Source organism: Quercus suber, unplaced genomic scaffold (assembly GCF_002906115.3).
Source record: "Quercus suber isolate HL8 unplaced genomic scaffold, Cork oak 2.0 scaffold_493, whole genome shotgun sequence".
NCBI lineage: Eukaryota > Viridiplantae > Streptophyta > Magnoliopsida > Fagales > Fagaceae > Quercus > Quercus suber.
In genome coordinates, this window is record NW_027069942.1 from 349228 (window position 1) to 369870 (window position 20643).

At 38.4% G+C, this 20643-nt stretch overlaps 2 protein-coding genes across 2 annotated transcripts; one reads left to right on the forward strand and one right to left on the reverse strand.

Moving 5' to 3' along the window:
• Positions 1-10757: 10757 nt before the first annotated feature.
• LOC136063156 (F-box protein CPR1-like) lies at positions 10758-11921 on the forward strand. Its single transcript, XM_065763133.1, has one exon. The coding sequence runs from the start codon at positions 10758-10760 to the stop codon at positions 11919-11921; it is 1164 nt and encodes a 387-aa protein (XP_065619205.1).
• Positions 11922-19055: 7134 nt separating this feature from the next.
• On the reverse strand, positions 19056-19595 carry LOC136063157 (uncharacterized). Its single transcript, XM_065763134.1, has one exon. It carries the CDS (start codon positions 19593-19595, stop codon positions 19056-19058), a length of 540 nt encoding a protein of 179 aa, XP_065619206.1.
• Positions 19596-20643: the final 1048 nt, after the last annotated feature.

Genomic DNA, 20643 nt, shown 5'->3' on the forward strand with positions numbered 1-20643 from the left:
TCAAACATGTGTTCATGTGCTTCTCTCTATCTTACTGCGTGTGGTTGAACTTAGTGTGTTTTTTTTTTGTTGATAAAAGTCGAAGTTAGTTGTTGTGACATCTGAAGCATGTGAAACATCTGTTTCCGTTAATTCTGCAAAAGATGTAGCAAACATTCACTTTGCATGACTTCTCTAATGGAGGGGCATTATGCATTTATGCTTTTTCTCTATCCTAAAGAGCATGTATCAAAAGCAGAAAACCCAAGCAAATCCACAACCCAGAAACAAAAACAACAGCAGCAACAATGTGTAACCCACCATGCAAAAAGCCCAAATATTCCCATAAAATTAATTCCGCAACAGAGGAACGGAGAACTTTTACCTAGCAAGCGAGCTGAAGAACGAAGAAAGCGAGCTGAACGAAGACAACAAACAACGCAGAAGCCCGCGGAGGCTGAGAGCACAGGGTGATTTGGGACTACGAGTGAGTGAGTTTCAAATTTTCGAGTGAGAGAGTGGAGTCTGAGAGAGTGGAGTCTGAGAGAGTTTGAAATTTTAGAGCGAGAGACTGGAGAGTGAGTCTGAGAGAGTGAGTGCCGTTTTAAGAAATTAAAATGTTTGTAAATTTTAAACAGAAAGCGAGTTTTAAAAACTCGAGATCTATAAAGCGAGTTTTTAAAACTCGCTTTCACGTGCTATGCACGTGAAAACATTTTAAAAAGAAAGCGAGTTTTAAAAACTCGAGAGCTATAAAGCAACTTTTGACACTCGCTAAAAATTTTAAAAAGAAAGCGAGTTTTAAAAACTCGATAGCCCTAAAGCGAGTTTTTAAAACTCGCTATCCACGTGCTATCCACGTGGAAAACTTTGTCCAGTTAGTAATTGAAAAATAACAAAAACGAGTTTTCAAAACTCGAGATCTAAATCAAATCTCGAGTTTTATAAACTCGAGATGCTAATATTACATATTGTTTCGTAATTGGCCAACTAACAAAATAATTACCGAATTACAGTTATTTAGAAACAGTGTCCATCCTTTCTCCATTCACCAGAGTCGGTTAACTCTCTCTTTTCCTTTCCCTTCCCCCGAATCCAAATCCCATACGAACAGTACACAAACAAAACAACACCCCCCAGACTCTTTCAATTCAATTCATTGTCATTTAACTGTTCTCTCGATCCATCTCTGCTCTCCCAAATCTCAAAATTCAAACAATCACACCACAACCAGTCAACCATGGTGTTCATCACAATCCCAAACCACAAAACCCTATCCCTAACCCTAGACCCAAACACCACCACTCTCCACTCCCTCAAACTCTCTCTCCACCACCACACTCACATCCCAATCCACCACCTCCACCGGCTCTACCTCTCCCAATCCCAACCTCTCCCATCTCAAAACGACGCCGTCCTCCTCTCCCGCCTCCGCGTCACCCCTTACTCCACTCTCTCTCTCCACCTCCCTCTCCTCGGTGGGTCCCAGGCCCAAACCCCAACCCCAGCCCTAACCCCAACTCCAATCCCTCCTCCGTCGAAGCCCAAACTCGACTTCCTCAACTCCAAGATCAAAATGGAAGAACACAAAGAACACGAAGAACACACAAAGAACGTGAAGAACAAAGAATTTCTAACAAGCTCATAGCTAGAGATTCATTGTAATTCCATTTCAAAGGTCTTCGATCCATTCCTTAGCCAAATTGAAGTATATTTGGTGTTCAAATCAAAATCACATTACCACAATTCCAATCAACAAATCTTTCAAGGAGATCGAATCAGGGGATCACTCTTTTATAATCACAAAGAATTGTACCACATATTCATCAATATAAATTCACATTTATGAAACTATTTTACTTGTTTGACTTATTTCAAACCGAGAAATTTAGTCGTCCATAGCAAGTGGCAAAGAGAAGTGAGTCAAAATATGAATAAAAAATACAATTATTTGGCATGTTGATATCTCAATAAGTGTACTGAGCTATATTATTCATAAATAAAATTTAAGTATAAATTGTTGAGACTGATGATAGGTGTTTTTAATTTTGTTTAGGTTTTTTTTTTAATATTTTTTATATATATTCAAGATAAAAGTTCTATTTTAACCTAATTTAAGTGTATAAGTGTGTGAAACTCAATTCTAAAGATTTGAATCTCGACTCTTGCCCCCCGCACCCTACAAGTACTTATACTTGTAAAATAACTACTGCACCAAAAGTGCGCAGTGGTAATTTTATTTAGTAAAATATTTGTAAAGTACTCTAATTACATTAAAATTTGTTTTATACTAGTAGTTACACCAATTTTCATCCTTTTTTTTCTTTATTTTATTTTTTGAAAAATACTAAACATGCTATAAATTTTTTACTAATAAGATAATAAATGTGATTTATAAACTTCAAATATCAAATAAATGAATGTTTAGATTGTTTTAAGTGATTAGTGACTCCTCAAACAATAAAAAAAATTTAAGCTTTGTTTGAAAATGGAGGGAAAAAAAAAGTTTTGCTGACATGACAATTTCCCTTCTTTAGTTGGCATTATAAGAAAGAAAATGAGAAAGTAGAGGGAGTAATTATCCACCGGGGCCCACTTTTCTCATCAACCCCACATGGGTAGAAATGAGGAGAGAGGCAAGTAAAAAGGTTGCAATTTTAGGAGGTCGCCACTAATGACTTTTGAAATTTCAATTTTTATTTGTAGTATTCAAGGAAAAAAAAATATATTTAAATTAAATATATTATATTCTTTTCTTTTTCTCTTCCCTCAGTCTTTCCAAACATGTAAAAACCAAAAAGTAAGCATTTTCTTTTTCAACCAAACACACTGAAAATAGTCTATTAACTTGGCTCCTCTTACCTTACCTTCTGGCAGCCGCAAACCTATACCAAAGGTCCAAAAGTACCACCGATGTCTCGACCTACGGAAAAGCTAAGATTGTTGACCGAGCGTGTTCTGGACGACGACATCGTATTCGACATACTGACTTGGCTGCCAGTGAAATCCTTAATCCGATTCAGGTGCGTTTCTAAATCATGGTACTCTACAATCACAAACCCCATTTTCATTGCCACACACTTCAAGCTCAACGAAGCCAAATCATTATCCAATAAAAATAGTCACAATGGTTATCTGCTATATACACCTGTAACAGAGGCTATTCTTTCACGAAGAATTGCGTACACTTGTTTACAATAGGGACCGCACAGTGACTGAGATTTCCAGTTTATAACCCTTCGCTTTTGTGATGCCTCATGAATTGCTTCTGTAATGGCATCTTCTGCTTTGATAGGTGTGAGAAAACATGGTGATCATATGATATATTTGTGGACCAAGCATTAGAAGTTTAAGATGCTTGCTCCTGTCTTTTGACTGCCGTTTTGATAGTGCCACCCTTGGACTTGCTTATCATTCTCAAAAGAATGATTTCAAGATTCTTAGACTTGTGAGTTCCCAGGGTCTTTGGAGAGCAGTTCCACCGACTGAGGCTGAGGTTTACACATTGAGTACGGATTCGTGGAGAAAGGTAGTGTCAGCGGAGTTGTCCGACCCCAACATTGGATATCTTTATCATAATTCACCATGTATATTTTTTAACGGAGCACTGCACTCTATACTAACTAATAAACACTGCCGTTTCATTTTGTCCTTTGACATTAATGATGAGAGATTCCATAAGATAATGCTGCCTCTGGATTTCTTAGATGTATACCAATCATATCTTACAGTGTTCAAGGGATCGCTGGCTTATATTATTATCTCTGACTATCTAGCTACTGGGGGCATTATGTGCCACTTATGGGTGATGAAGGAGTATGGCGTGGCAGAGTCTTGGACCAGAAAATGTGTACCAATCGATTGGTTTCATCATTTCCATGGCTGCACAGACAATGGTGAATTGCTAATTGAGAATTTCATGGGGCTGATATCAATTGACCCTGAGAATCTACTTCAGAACAGTCTTATAATGGAATCAAATGTTAGATGGGTTGGTTACGCAGCCAATTCCATAGAGAGTTTGGTTCTACTTGATGGGGTAAATGCGTCATCTGACTACAAAGATTAGTCTGTTGAGGTTCTAGCAGGGTGGCTATTTTTGTGAAGTTCAATGGCAAGTATTTTGGTATCAAATATGCAATTTGAATCTGAGCTCTTATTATGTTGTTTCTTTCTTCCCTCTTATTTTTTATGACATGAACATCAGGGGTACTAATTAGTAAGAATTTTTTTAAAAGGAGATTATGGCCATTATGCCGAATTGATATTCGTGTCAATAACATTGTTCACATCCTCAAAGATGGCAATGTCATGGTGCTGCATACATGCTTAGCCAACATAATCTTATCACATCTGCTTGCCCTCATGAAAAATTTGATGAGCTTACTCTTTGCTTTCAGTCCCCACAAAAAAAAAAAAGGGCTTAATTTCTGCGTGCAGAGACTTGATTTATTGGTGGTGAGCAATAAATAAGGCTGATTTTATATTTCACGATATCATATAGAAGGCTTTATATTCTTTGCAGCCATAGTTGATTGATCTTATGCTTTTTTATAATATATTCTTTAACTGCTTGAATTAGTTAGAGTTTGCTGGAAATCATGGAATTATTGAAATATACGATTTTGTATGATATAAGATGGCTGGGTTTGGAGAGATTGTTGATAACTAGGCTAGTGATATAGAGAACTTGGTATGATTGAATACTCTTTACTTTTGTATACAGCAGAAGTCAAAGTCAAATTTTTGACTCAAATCTATGATTTTTCAATGCCATTATTCTTTTAACTCTTTTTAAAAGCATTAAGTTATAAATCTGATTGTTTCTGGTCTGTGCAAGGATAATGTGCACACTTCAAATATTACAAGTGATTGAATCACTATTTTTCTGCCTCTGTTTCAAATTTCAATGGTTAAGTCATTGCTAAATTGATGTACTCTCTTGAGTCTTGATTGTAACATTTTTTACTAGTTGAATGATTTGGTAGTTAAGTTTGCTAAAATGTTACTCTGCCCTAGGGATTTAGACAGGCATTTCGACCTCAAGCTTAGGAATAATTTTGGTTACAGGTTTGACATAAATGATATAAATTATAAAACATGACCCTTTTGTGGTGAGTGTTTTATGTTGTCATTGGAAAGCTGCTGAAGCTGAAGAATTGTTAGTATATGAAGCTTCTGTTTAAAACAAAGATGTTATTATATTTGTTTTGACATGCCAATGTCATGGACACGAATATATGCTTAGCAAACATAATATTTGTTTCATTTTTGTGCTGGTGACCAAAATGTCATGAGCATTGCTTTAGTTCTTAGTCCTTAATTCCAAATTTTACTATTTGAATGCTTAGTTTTTAATTTGGGATTACATTATTACTTCTTTACTCATATACACAGAGAGAGGGAGAAATGATTTGGGAGAGTAATAAAAATTGATAAAGAAATAATATTTTATTGAAATGTAGTGTAAAATAAATAATCTAATGTAACTGTTTTTCTTGCCAGGGCTTAATCATTTTCTTTTCTTTTTTTTTTGGTCACAAAACACCCTCACTCACACTTTATTAAGTCTTAGAAAGGTTTAAAGAATCTGGTCAACTGAGTATAAGCACCCAATTTTAAATTCCTATATTTTTAAAAAATTTCAGGCCAAAATAAAAATCCTAAATTTTAGGCTTTTTTTTTTTTTTTTTTTTAGTTAAAAGATAGAAAGCTAAGTATACAAAAACTGATCTAGTGACAGACAAGCAGACGATTTTTTTTTTTTTTTTTTTTGAGCTTCTCTGAAGTGCTGGTACTCTTCCAGAAAAAACCGTAGCTCCATCACGGATTGGATTCGGTTGTAGCTGAATTTTTTCAAAATCGAACTTGTTATAGCCATTCCAATAGAGAGTAGAGACCAAGCGATGACTGTGCAAACCTCAAGGTCTAGTTTCTTTAGCATACTCTGAAACATTAAGAAGTCTTGTGCTGCATTGGAACATTTTTGTATCAAAAAGACGGGGAAAATGGGTTTATTTTTAAAATATATAGCACAATGTTCCTATTTTCAAAGTATTAAGCACCGTGTCCCTGTTTTGAGACTCGATCTTTAAAAAATTGAGTTTCAATGTAACTCAATTTTACTGTTTTTGAGTTTTAGGTAAGTTTTTGCTAGGCTAGACGAGCACCCATGGCTTTTCCCAATTTAAATAATAATAATAATAATAATAATAATAATAATAAAAATAAAAAAATCTAGTTGGAACTCGAGTTCCTCAAAAAAATTTTCAACGCTGAACTTGATATTCTTAAGACTGAGTTTCACAGGAATTTGAAAAAATATTCTATGAAATTTTTTTGTCATGTCTATAACTCGATTTTAAAAGTATCAAGTTATATTGGGATTTTTTTTTAAAGTGAACTTGATTTTAAGAAAATCATGTTTCACTAATGTTATATCCATATCAGGTTTTTTCAGAATTAGCATTTTTGGTCTCCTTAACTTCTGTATTTCTCACAACTCCATAGCTATACATCTCTAGATTCGGTGTTATCTTTCAAGTGATCATCTCTCTATCTTCTTAAGTACAAAACCTGTATCATAATTTGATGTGCATAGAAAATTTTTTGACGTAGGTGAGGAATAGTTTTAAATATGTCAAAGGTTTATCAACCAAAATGTATTTTCATATTGGGGAAGTATTTTCATTTGATATGTTGTATTGTTTGTGCTTAGGTATTTGGTTGAATGAGCTGTATGTGAGCACATTGGGGGTTATATTAGTTGTTTGGTGTTGTAAATTTGAAGTACAAAAAATGAAAATTTTTAGATCCGGCAAAAGCAATGAACAATAAATCTTATTTGGCTAAGATTTTTTTAAAAATTGTTATCAAGAGTTTAGGAGGGATCTTAGCGAAATAAAGGATCTTATTTTGTTAGTTACTGTTGTTATTTTCCCCTTTAAGGGACAATGAAAACATTTCACCCCTATATATACTTACTATATAATAAAAGTTGGGCTTAGAAGCTGTAGTTGCACCAAATGACTACAGCAAATTGCAGAAAATTCATTAAATTTCATTTTTTTTAAAATTAAATTTAGTTGGTTGATGTCATATAACCACTCTACTTGAAAGAGACTTAAATTATCACAGGAAATTTTTAGATAAAAAAAAATTATTATATTTGTAAGGACCAGATTTGGGTCCCTAGCCCAAAAGATAGATAGACTTAGGCCCAAAAAATCCACAACAACGAATTTATAGAGAGTATGTTGGAAAACTGTGCCTTAGTAAATCAGACAACAAATAAGGTAGATCTTAATGATAAGAGAAAGAAAACAGACAAGTTTCAACTAAAGAAAATCATTCTCGGCAAAGTCCGAGGAGATCAATTCTTATATATTTCTTCCCAAGTTTGGTTACAAAATGCAGTTCTTGATTGCTACTGTCTTTTTCCCTTGTTTTTCTCTCTCCCTTTTTCTCAGGGGTTCCTTACATTATATATCTCCCTTTCTATGATCTTGGCTCTCCATTTGTTGATCATCTAGGGCATTAGTTGAGTGCTTGTCCCATTGGACATTCTCCTTGGTCCTCTATGAGTTGGGGTAGCCAAGGCAGCACTGTTCAAGAGTTTTCTCCACATAAATGCGGTTAGAAAGTTAACTATAGAGCATTCAATGCAGTGGCAGTAGCTTTTTCCTAGATATTTCCTAGCTCCCCTTCTTCTTATACGTTCATAATACACGTCTTTATTAATAGAACCCCCTAGAATGTCTTCCTGGATGACAGGGAGCTCATCTTGATCTTAGTTGCATTTAGCCGAGTAGATATTCATTCTCAGACTACTTCTCCCAACCTCTTTAGTCATGGTTTACTCATGAAGTTCGAAATATTATGTCTCTCTTGCTATTGACCTATTCTCAAATCACGGAACCTCCTCGGATAAGGCCCAAGGCCCAACCTATATTTTGGGCCCCACAGCCCTACAATATTTATCTTGCCCAGTTGTATTTTTAATAAAAAGTAGAAAATTTATTACTAAAATGATAGTATATATTACAAAGGAGTATGATAAGCTTAGAACTTCAAGATAATAGAATTTAGTAGTATCATGATATTGTAAACCTATCCCAAAAAACCGTATGTACCTCCAAAAATTAAAAATGTTTGATACATACACGGCATTAACACAAGTTTAAGAATTTTAGGGTATTTAATTTTTACTTGGACTTTTTTTTAGGTAGAGAATGTATATATATGCACGGTCAGTTGGTATATATATTTTTATAATTTGCCTCCTTGTAGCCGACTAGCCGCATCTTCTGAAAAAAAAAAAATATACCACCGATGTCTCAACCTACGGAAAAGCTAGTATTGTCAACCGAGTGTGTCCCGGACGACATCGTATTCGACGTACTGACTCGGTTGCCAGTAAAATCTTTAATCCGATTCAGGTGCGTTTCAAAATCTATGAACTCCACCATAACCAGCCGCATATTTATTACCACACACTTGAAGCTCAACGAAGCCAAATCATTATCCAATAAAGATAGTCACAATGATTATCTGCTATATGCATCTAAATCAGAGTACTGTTCATCTAATGAAGAATTGCTTGCATTTGTTTGCAATAGGGACCATATACCCAATTTAAATAATAATAATAATAATAATAATAATAATAATAAAAATAAAAAAATCTAGTTGGAACTCGAGTTCCTCAAAAAAATTTTCAACGCTGAACTTGATATTCTTAAGACTGAGTTTCACAGGAATTTGAAAAAATATTCTATGAAATTTTTTTGTCATGTCTATAACTCGATTTTAAAAGTATCAAGTTATATTGGGATTTTTTTTTAAAGTGAACTTGATTTTAAGAAAATCATGTTTCACTAATGTTATATCCATATCAGGTTTTTTCAGAATTAGCATTTTTGGTCTCCTTAACTTCTGTATTTCTCACAACTCCATAGCTATACATCTCTAGATTCGGTGTTATCTTTCAAGTGATCATCTCTCTATCTTCTTAAGTACAAAACCTGTATCATAATTTGATGTGCATAGAAAATTTTTTGACGTAGGTGAGGAATAGTTTTAAATATGTCAAAGGTTTATCAACCAAAATGTATTTTCATATTGGGGAAGTATTTTCATTTGATATGTTGTATTGTTTGTGCTTAGGTATTTGGTTGAATGAGCTGTATGTGAGCACATTGGGGGTTATATTAGTTGTTTGGTGTTGTAAATTTGAAGTACAAAAAATGAAAATTTTTAGATCCGGCAAAAGCAATGAACAATAAATCTTATTTGGCTAAGATTTTTTTAAAAATTGTTATCAAGAGTTTAGGAGGGATCTTAGCGAAATAAAGGATCTTATTTTGTTAGTTACTGTTGTTATTTTCCCCTTTAAGGGACAATGAAAACATTTCACCCCTATATATACTTACTATATAATAAAAGTTGGGCTTAGAAGCTGTAGTTGCACCAAATGACTACAGCAAATTGCAGAAAATTCATTAAATTTCATTTTTTTTAAAATTAAATTTAGTTGGTTGATGTCATATAACCACTCTACTTGAAAGAGACTTAAATTATCACAGGAAATTTTTAGATAAAAAAAAATTATTATATTTGTAAGGACCAGATTTGGGTCCCTAGCCCAAAAGATAGATAGACTTAGGCCCAAAAAATCCACAACAACGAATTTATAGAGAGTATGTTGGAAAACTGTGCCTTAGTAAATCAGACAACAAATAAGGTAGATCTTAATGATAAGAGAAAGAAAACAGACAAGTTTCAACTAAAGAAAATCATTCTCGGCAAAGTCCGAGGAGATCAATTCTTATATATTTCTTCCCAAGTTTGGTTACAAAATGCAGTTCTTGATTGCTACTGTCTTTTTCCCTTGTTTTTCTCTCTCCCTTTTTCTCAGGGGTTCCTTACATTATATATCTCCCTTTCTATGATCTTGGCTCTCCATTTGTTGATCATCTAGGGCATTAGTTGAGTGCTTGTCCCATTGGACATTCTCCTTGGTCCTCTATGAGTTGGGGTAGCCAAGGCAGCACTGTTCAAGAGTTTTCTCCACATAAATGCGGTTAGAAAGTTAACTATAGAGCATTCAATGCAGTGGCAGTAGCTTTTTCCTAGATATTTCCTAGCTCCCCTTCTTCTTATACGTTCATAATACACGTCTTTATTAATAGAACCCCCTAGAATGTCTTCCTGGATGACAGGGAGCTCATCTTGATCTTAGTTGCATTTAGCCGAGTAGATATTCATTCTCAGACTACTTCTCCCAACCTCTTTAGTCATGGTTTACTCATGAAGTTCGAAATATTATGTCTCTCTTGCTATTGACCTATTCTCAAATCACGGAACCTCCTCGGATAAGGCCCAAGGCCCAACCTATATTTTGGGCCCCACAGCCCTACAATATTTATCTTGCCCAGTTGTATTTTTAATAAAAAGTAGAAAATTTATTACTAAAATGATAGTATATATTACAAAGGAGTATGATAAGCTTAGAACTTCAAGATAATAGAATTTAGTAGTATCATGATATTGTAAACCTATCCCAAAAAACCGTATGTACCTCCAAAAATTAAAAATGTTTGATACATACACGGCATTAACACAAGTTTAAGAATTTTAGGGTATTTAATTTTTACTTGGACTTTTTTTTAGGTAGAGAATGTATATATATGCACGGTCAGTTGGTATATATATTTTTATAATTTGCCTCCTTGTAGCCGACTAGCCGCATCTTCTGAAAAAAAAAAAATATACCACCGATGTCTCAACCTACGGAAAAGCTAGTATTGTCAACCGAGTGTGTCCCGGACGACATCGTATTCGACGTACTGACTCGGTTGCCAGTAAAATCTTTAATCCGATTCAGGTGCGTTTCAAAATCTATGAACTCCACCATAACCAGCCGCATATTTATTACCACACACTTGAAGCTCAACGAAGCCAAATCATTATCCAATAAAGATAGTCACAATGATTATCTGCTATATGCATCTAAATCAGAGTACTGTTCATCTAATGAAGAATTGCTTGCATTTGTTTGCAATAGGGACCATATATTGACTGAGATTTCTAAGTTTAAAGCCCCATTTTGCTTTTCGGATGCTTACTTCGTCGATTGCTTCTGTAAAGGCATCTTCTGCCTTAGTAGCTATAATGATAATTCTATAATATGTTTGTGGAACCCAAACATTAGGAAGTTTAGGATGCTTACTCCTGCTATTCTGGCTGACCCTCTTGATTTTGTCACCCTTGGACTTGCCTATAATTCTCAAAGCTATGATTTCAAGATTCTCAGACTTGTGTGTTTTCATAAGTCTCCTGAAGAGCCAGGTGGCCCTGATCGACCAGCTGAGGCCGAGGTTTACACATTGAGTACGGATTCGTGGAGAAAGGTTGTAATATCGGTGGATTCATCCGAACCCAATATTGGATATGTTTATCATACTTCATCGTGTATATTTTTTAATGGAGCACTTCACTTTATAGCATGTACTAACAACGGCCCTTTCATTTTGTCCTTTGAAGTCAATGATGAGAGATTCCATAAGATAATGTTGCCTCAGGATTTCTTAGATGGATACCTAGGATGTCTTGCGGTGTTCAAGGGATTGCTAGCTTTTATTGTTTTGTCTCGTGATATAGCTAATAATGATCACATATGCGACATATGGGTGATGAAGGAATATGGTTTGGTAGAGTCTTGGACTGGAAAATCTGTATCAGTCGATTGGATTCTTTATTTTTATGGCATCACTGACAATGGTGAACTCCTATTTGGCAATGCGACAGAGCTGATTTTGATTGACCCTGAGAATCAAAATCAAAACATTCTTGTATCAAAAAGAAATATTAGATGGGTTGGTTATGCATCTAATTTTATGGAGAGTTTGGTTCTACTTGATGGGGGTAAATGTGTCATCTGAATACGAAGATTAGTCTGTTGAAGTTTCTAGCAAGGTGGCTATTTTTCTGTGAAGTTCAATGACATGTATTTTGGTATCAAATATGCAATTTGAATTTGAGCTCTTATTATGTTGTTTCTTTCTTTTCTCTGACTGTTTATGGCATGAACATCAGACGTATTAATTTATTAAGAAAAATATTTTAATGGGGATTGTGGCTGTTTTGCCCAATTGATATTTGTGTCAATAACATTGTTCGCATCCTTAAAGAAGGCAATGTCATGGTGCTGCATACATGACATTATCTTATCATATGTGATTGCCCTTGTGATAACATGAAAATTTTGATGAGCTTAATCTCTTTGCCTTCAGAAATCAGAACTCACCCAAAAGAGGGGCTTAATTTCCGTATCCTATCCAGGGTGCAGAGAGTGGACTTATTGGTGATAAACAATAAATAAGTCTAATTTTATATTTCACTATATCAAATAGAGCATTCATATTCTTTGCATCTGATTTTATTGTTTAAAAAAAAAAAAAAATGTTTTAACTGCTTGAAAATGTTAAGAGTTTGCTGGAAATCTTGGAGTTATCAAAATATATTATTTTGTATGATATAAGATGGTTGGGCTTATTGAGATTGTTGATAAGTGGGCCAGTGATATACAGACCACTTGATATGATTGAATACTCTTACTTTGTATACGGCACAAGTCGAAGTCAAATTTTTTACTCAATTATATGATTTTTCAGTGCCTTTATACTTTTAGTTCTTTTTAAAAGAATTAAGTCTATTAATTTAATAAAATTACATGCTTAGTTTAGTTTGCCTATTTTCCAATGATTGTTGCTGATCTGTTCAAGGATAATGTGCACACTTATAGGACAAGTGATTGAATCACTATTTTTCTGCCTCTGTTTCAACGTTTAAGTCACTGCATAAAAAAATAAATAAAAAATAAATAAAAATAAAAAAAGAAGTTAAGTCACTAATAAATTGATGTCCTCTCTTGTTTCAAACAATTTTTCCTGGTCGAATGATTTGGTAGTTATGTTTGCTAACATGTCACTCCTTGCCTAGGGATTTAGATAGGCCTTTTCAACCTCAAGCTCAGGAATAACTTTGATTACAGGTTTGACATAAAAGATGTAAGACATGACCCTTTTGTGGTGATAGTGTTTTATGGTATAGGAAAGCTGCTGAAGAATTATTATCGAATGAAGCTTGTGTTTAAAACAAAGCTGTAATTATGTTGGCTTTCATTCTTCCTGCTGCTGGCATGAAACTATTGCTGTGACTTGGAAGATTACATTTATCCAACAAGAGAAAGGGAAATTCTTTGGAGCTTATGGCTGTGTTTTATTTAACTGACAACTATTGTCTTAGGATTATGCATATTATTTGATCTGGCAATGTCATACATGCATAGCAAACATAATATTGTTTCATTTTTGTCCTAGCGACAAAATTGTAATGAGCATAGCTTTAGGTTTTAGTCCTTAATTCCAAATGTCTATTCATAACTTACTATTTGAATGTTAAGTACGTTTGAGTTGGTAGCTTTTGATAGGACCAGCATTACAAAAGGCTCGAAAATGTTGTTGACTTCTTGTTATTGGAAAATAAAAACAAACCCAAGGGTGAGCGAAGAGTGAGAGACTTTCTCCTCCTTTAACCTATCAGACCATATAGGAACGGATATTTTTTCATCGAAATTTGTTTTAATGGTCAAACAATTTACAATTGCCATACAAGGCTGGATAATTGCTTCAAATAATTTTATAATTTGTAAATCCATATAATTCAACACAATTTAGTACAAAATTACTGGTGAGGCTCCTTGGCATAAAAAATAAATAATTTTTTTTTTTTCATAATGGTTTACATGCAATTTAGAAAATTTTGTCAGAAATGTGTCTTTATAAAGTCCCGGGTCGAACAATGGGATGACAATAAGGCAGGGCTGCCTTGCCCCTGCCACCCATAGTAGTGATTTTGCTCTAAACCTGCCCCGTTGTTCAAGGTAACTTGCCATGGCACGTTCCTGTCCTACAGCCAAAAGAAAAAAAAAATGTCAAATTCCTCATACAAAACATTATTGAAAAAAAAATCTCAACTGTAAAGCTTGGAAAATTAAGAGCTTTAATGCTATATTTGAAGAGAAGCGGATCAGTGATTACAAATTAGTTAGTTTTTTTTTTACCGCCAAATAAAATCCCATCCAGGAGAGCCTTGTAAAACATATTGTCACCATGTTTGCTAGTCCCTGAACTTCTTGGAAAACTGGTTGAGGAGCAACTTGGATGTGAATGTGCTTAATCATCTTTTTTAATGTTGCAATATCATCCATGATGGGAACATTCTCCAAGCTAGTAAAGCGATGTGTTTTGATGATGCTGAAAATATCAACAGTGAGTTGCACAATGCTCGTACCCTTGAAGCGACACCTGCACAAAGAAAAGAGGACCTAACAGAGAGCACCGGTGTGGTGCCGGCCAAATACCCTCCGAAGGTCAAGTTAGAACTTCTTTCAACTTTATAATGCTAGAGAGGGGTTGATTATGCGTACCTCGATTTGTGAGGGTATTGGGGCTTTTATAGTAGTGGAGGGTTGACCTTTCTTCCTTGGAGCAGAAGTCTTTTCCATATAGGAATCCTTATGAGCGTAGATTGCAGAGTCCTTTTCCTTATAGGAATTTATCATTGAGCGTGGTGGCCAAGTAAAGGTTTTATTGGAACTGTCAGCCTTTTACCCGTCGGCTTGTCTCGTTCCCTACGTCGATAAAGGGCCGTCAGCCTCTATGAACATAATTTCGAGCTTCTCGGATTTTCCTTACCGTCAGCATGTCTCTATCCGTCGGCGCATGAGTCCTTAACATCCGTCGTGACTGGCCCGTCAGCCTGAGCATAAGCTGACGGGTTAAGCCCATGGTACTGGCCATGATTCTTCCTTATCAGTTGCCCCCTACTCCGTATCTCCGTCAGTTATAACTGACGGGTTATGGAGTTTTCATTCGTCGTTACCTGCTGCTTTGATCAGGGGAGAAAATAATTAAAAGCTGACACGCCAGTATTAAATGCAAGGACACGTGGCGTCCTCGGGTTGGCTCCGCGTCTGGACGAGGGCGTCGCTTCGTCTTCCGTGCATTTTCCTTATATATATGTATGGCCCACATCTCCCCATTTTCACTATTTCACTTTCACTGATTCCTGGAGAGCACATCCGTCGCCTACATTCCGTCAGCGCTGCCAATACTTCTGTCGTCACTTCTCCAACCGTCACTCTTGGAAAACTTGTAAGTTTCCTTTCCTTGCACACTTTCAATTATTTTCTTTAAAGTGAGGTCGTCATCCTAGGTGCTTAGTTTACACCCATCACTTGTAGGTAGATGTCGAGTGACCAGTCGTCTGTCCGCGAAGGAGCGGGCTACGACGAGGTGTTTGGTTCAGGCTCAGGTAGTGAGTCTGAGAGTTCCTCTTGGTCGTCAGAGAGGGAGACGTCAGCCCATACCCCCGTCGAGGAAGTAGGAGGTCAGGGAAACGGCGGCCAGGAGGAAGGAGTAGGCGAGGAGGGTGAAGTTGGGGTAGGAGAGGGAAATAGTGACGGGGATGAAGGTGACGAGGAGTCTTATGAAGGGGCTTCTGGAAGTCCTAGAGGCAGTCGTCCCTTCATCCTTCCCAAGGACTGGGCTGTGAATAAGTTCCTTCCAAAGATGACACTTAAAATTTTTAACGAATTACGCATCCGTTTCCAAATCCCCGACCATATTCCTATCCGTCTGCCTAGGGAGGGTAAGAAATGTTATATGGGAAGAACTGCAGATGTTGGTATGTATGATGCTATGTTTGCTGCCAGGTTGAGACTGCCTCTGACAGCTTTACATCGTCAGCTGGCTGATTTCCTTGATATATCCGTCAGTCAGATTGCTCCAAACTCGTGGAGAATCTTTATTAGTGCTGAGGTACTGTGGGGCCGTTTAAGTGGAGGCCACCGTCAGCTTTCCTTGGATGAATTTTTCTACTGCTACAGACCCCGGCACCTTCTTCTTCAAAGGGGATGTATCATTTTGCCGTCAGGGAAAAGGAGTTGAGGCTGGTGTCTGAGATGCCAGATTCCAATAGAGCCTGGAAGAGTAGGTTCTTTTTTGTGGAAGGGACGGACTGGGTGTGCCGTCAGGAAGAATGGGAAACGATACCCTTTGGTTGTTTTGACAACACTTGGGGTTCGCTAGGGAGTCAGGTTTTAACCGTCAGCTATTTTCCTCGTCAGTTTACTACTTATTTCAGTTTATTTTTGAAAATGTACTAACATAGCCAATTTATTCTTTTTTAGCTTTCACTCGTCCATCAATAACTGACGAGCAGGAAGATTTTATCCGTCGGCTTTTGGCGATACCTATAGAGGAGCGATCGTGCCGGGACTTAATTACCCTCGACACTCTTCACACGTACTGCAGGGGTCCCGAGCCGACGCCTGAAGCTCGCAGATTGGAAGAGTTTTCCTGTCACCGTAAGTTCCTTGACCTATTCGTTACGTCACTCTTTGTATTTCTAGTCGTCAACTTCCCTTATGCATTTTTTGCAGAAGTGGACGTAGCTAAGGAACGGATCAGGGCTGCCGCTGCTCGCCAGAAGGAGGAAAGGAAGGCAAAGGGGGAGGCGACGTCTACGTCTGCCCCCAAACCGTCGCTAAGGGTTCTCAGAAGAGGAAAACTGACGGGGTAGTCATCCGTCCGTCAAAAAAGCCAAACGTCACTCCTGGGAAGTCGCCCCCAAGTCAAGTTTTGGAGCAGGGAAAGGCGTTATGACCTTTTCTGGTCCCGTCCTGCCGGGACCCCACAGCCTGCTGACGCATAAGGATTTTTCCGTCGAGACCATTGAAGCCCTCATAAGGCCGACGGACATAGATCCTTGTGATCAGCTGGGGACGGAGGAGCTAGGGTCTTCAGCTTTGTTCGATCTCTCGCGGGTAAACCGTCAGCTTCTTTTTTTTTTTTTGGACTGACGTACTCAATCTTTTCCTTTCTTGATAATTGACGGTTGTATCTTTTTTCTAGGCCTTGGTTCGTGTGAAAGCACTGCAGGACCGTTGTGTGGCCAAGGAGGGGGTCCTCACTCGCGTTAACAAGCATAACGCTAACATGCGAGACCAGCAGGCTCAATATAAGGAGGCGGTGCGTACACTTAACCTTGAGCTGAAAGAGGTAAAGGGGAAGCTGGAAAAGGCGAGCCGTCAGAAGGGCGAGCTGGAGGGAGAGCTGACGACCCTTCGTGGTCAGTTGGAGACGGCAGGGGCTGACGCTGTTGAGAAATTCAAAGCGTCAGACTCCTTCATTGATTCCTGTGGTGCCTATTATGGCACGGGATTCGATGATTGTCTCAAACAGGTTGCGTCAGCTTTCCCTGAACTGGACCTATCTGGGATTACCCTGGACGACGCTCAGCCCATAACGCCTGCTACTGATGCCGTCACTGCTGGCACTGACGACTTGGTTGATTCTCCCCCCCATGGAGGTAGCGGAGTTGTCTTGGCCCAACCTGCTGCGAACCCTACAACAACTGCCGCGACTCCTCCTGTAGTGTTACTTGACGGAGAGGACCCTTCTGCTGTGTAAAAAATTTTTAAGTGACGGTTTCTTTTATTTTTGTAGCTTCATCATTTTTTTCTTTAATTTATGTAGCAAAAAATTTTATTAAGTGCCCCTTGGGCCCCAATATGTAATATTTTGACAGCCTTTTACATGCCTTTTTGGGCTTTGATTTATTTATAACGCCGTCGCTTCTGGCTATTGGTATGTAGTTACTTTTGCTTGGCTTGTTTAACTCGTGTGTTTCGATTTGAAAGCATGAAATCAGGATTGTGGGCCTTTTAGTGTACCGTCAGTTTTTCTAAACCGTCGGTTTTAAACTTTTCTCGTCTGCTTAATAAATCCGTCAGTTTTTTGATCGGTTTGCTTTGTAGAAACTTTTGGCAAAATCCTGTTACCTTGTGACAAGGTCATCTGCCTTATAGACTTGTCCATTTGTAGACTGATAGATTCAGCCTTTTTTAGACCATCAGTCTAATGGCTGACGTTATTGGTTTATGGACTCCGTCAGTCGTTACTTAGACCGTCAACTTTGTCGTTTTGTCCATCTTATGGACTTAATTATTTTTATACCGTCGGTTCAATCACTTCTTTCTCAGTCCTTTAATTTTGATTGTAAGTTTGAGTGCTGAGATGATTGTGGTCTTTACCATTTTGTCTTTTAGACCGTCAGCTTGAGAGCTGAAATGATTGTGGACATGACTAGTCTTTTAGACCGTTAGCTTGAGAGCTGAGACAATTATGGATTTAACCAGTCTTTTGGACCGTCAGCTTAAGAGCTGAGACAATTGTGGATTTAACGTCTTTTGGACCGTCAGCTTGAGAACTGAGACAATTGTGGACTTAACCAGTCTTTTAGACCGTCAGTTTGAGAGTCGAGACGACTGTGGACCGTTGGTCTTTTGGTTAGACCGTCAGTTTGTTTGTCTTGTCCATTTTATGGACTCATTTCTCAGACTGCCAATTATTTGGCTTGTCCGTTTTGCGGATTCGGTCATCTTTTAGACCGTCGACTTTTTTGCTCGTCCGTTGTGCAGATCAGGCCATTTTTTGAACCGTCAGCTTTTTGAGCCCGTCCACTTTGTGGATGGTCAATTTGTCAATCTTTAATGACCTCATATTTGCAAGTAGAAGCTTTAGTAGTTCTAAGTAAATTCCTCTTATTGCCATGCATTTATATAAAAAGTAATTTGAAAACAAAATCTGCCCATTTTGGGCTTATTGTAGCAAAAACATGAGTAGAGGAAACTGCCCGTTGGGCTTATTGTAGCAAATACTTAAGTAGGAAAAGAAAAACTGCCCTTTGGGCTTATTGTAGCAAAATACTTAAAAAGGTAATCGATAAGTCTTGGCGTGCTCAAAAAAGTTGTTGCTTTTTGTGTCGTCGCCCTTACTGGTAGTACTTCCGTAAGTGTTCAGCATTCCATGGATGTGGTAGCTTCCGTCCGTCCAGTGTCTCTAGATGGTAGGTTCCCTTCCTTTGTCATGCCGTAACTCGGTAGGGTCCTTCCCAATTTGGGCCGAGCTTTCCTTGGGTGGGGTCCCTTGCTGCGCCCATAACCTTTCTTAGAACGAGGTCTCCCACCTGGAAGTCTCTCCCACCTGGAAGTCTCTGTGTTTGACCCGGGAGTTGTAATGCTTGGCCATACGGTCCTGGTACCGTGCAAGCCTTTGTCCTGCTGCCATCCTGACTTCGTCCACCAGATCAAGTTGTAGACGTATGGCCTCATCATTCCTCTTTTCGTCATGGTTGTGCACCCTGTAGCTTGTAAGGCTGACTTCGGCTGGGATGACTGCTTCGTTCCCATACGTTAGTCGGAATGGTGTTTCTCCTGTTGGTGTCCTTGCTGTTGTCCTGTAGGCCCATAGTATGCTCAGCAACTCTTCAGCCCATATGCTCTTTGCCCCCTCGAGCCGGGTCTTGATAATTTTTAGTAAGGACCGGTTTGTAACTTCGACCTGTCCATTGGCTTGGGGGTGGGCGGGGAGGAGTAGTGGTTCCATACCCCTAGCTGTGAGCAGAAGTCCCTGAAGGAGTCGTTGTCGAATTGCTTCCCGTTGTCCGAGACTAAGATCCTTGGGATGCCAAACCTGCATATGATGCATCGCCAAACGAAGCTCCGTACGTTTTTTTCTGTAATGGTGGCCAAGGCTTCAGCTTCTACCCATTTCGTAAAGTAGTCAATGCCGACAATTAGAAACTTCAATTGTCGAATTGCCGTAGGGAACGGCCCCATGATGTCCAACCCCCATTGAGGGAATGGCCATGGTGCCGTCATCAGGGTGAGTTCTTCGGGTGGTTGTCTGATGACGTTGCTGAATCTTTGGCATTTGTCGCAGGCCTTCACATAAGCCTCAGCATCCTTCTGCATTGTTGGCCAAAAGTACCCAGTTCGTACTAGCTTGTGCACTAGCGACCTTGACCCTGAGTGGTTTCCGCAGATTCCTTCGTGCACTTCTCTCATGACGTAATCTGCTTCTTCAGGACCCAGGCATCGTAGGTAGGGCGAGAGAAACCTCTTTTATACAAAACATCTCTTATCAGCACGAACCTTGCTGCTTGAACCTTCAGTTTTCTTGCCGCCTCCTTATCATTCGGTAACACGCCGTCCTTCAGGAAAGAGGTTAACGGCGTGGTCCAATCATTTTGGGGATTGAGCTCCTGTACGTCGACAGCATTTATGAGTGGAGAGAGCTGTGTGAAGGAGAGTGTATTACCAATGGTGGCCATGTGTGCGGCTGAGGCGGCTTTGGCCAAGCGGTCGGCTTGTTCGTTTTCTCCCCGGGGGATCTGCATAATTTTGACCTTCAGCTCGTTCATCCTCCTTCTTGCTTGGTCCAGATACTTGTTCATTCTTTCACCTTTGCATTCATATTCCCCACTTATCTGGTTGACTATAACTTGAGAGTCACAATAAATAATCACTTTTTGGCTCCCGCTGCTTTTACGAGGTCAAGCCCTGCTATCAAAGCTTCGTACTCTGCCTCGTTATTGGTGGTAGAGAATTCAAGACGGACCATACACTCTACCGTATCTCCTTCGGGTGACTGTAGTACGACGCCAGCTCCGCCTGCCTGCCTGTTGGAGGATCCGTCTACATGTATGCTCCACTGCGAGGATTCTTCTGCCCCCTGTCCTCACCATTCGTGAATA

Coding starts and splice junctions, on each gene's coding strand:
- LOC136063157 (XM_065763134.1), bottom strand. CDS start 19,595: ATGCATCATATGCAGGTTTGGCATCCCAAGGATCTTAGTCTCGGACAA.
- LOC136063156 (XM_065763133.1), top strand. CDS start 10,758: ATGTCTCAACCTACGGAAAAGCTAGTATTGTCAACCGAGTGTGTCCCG.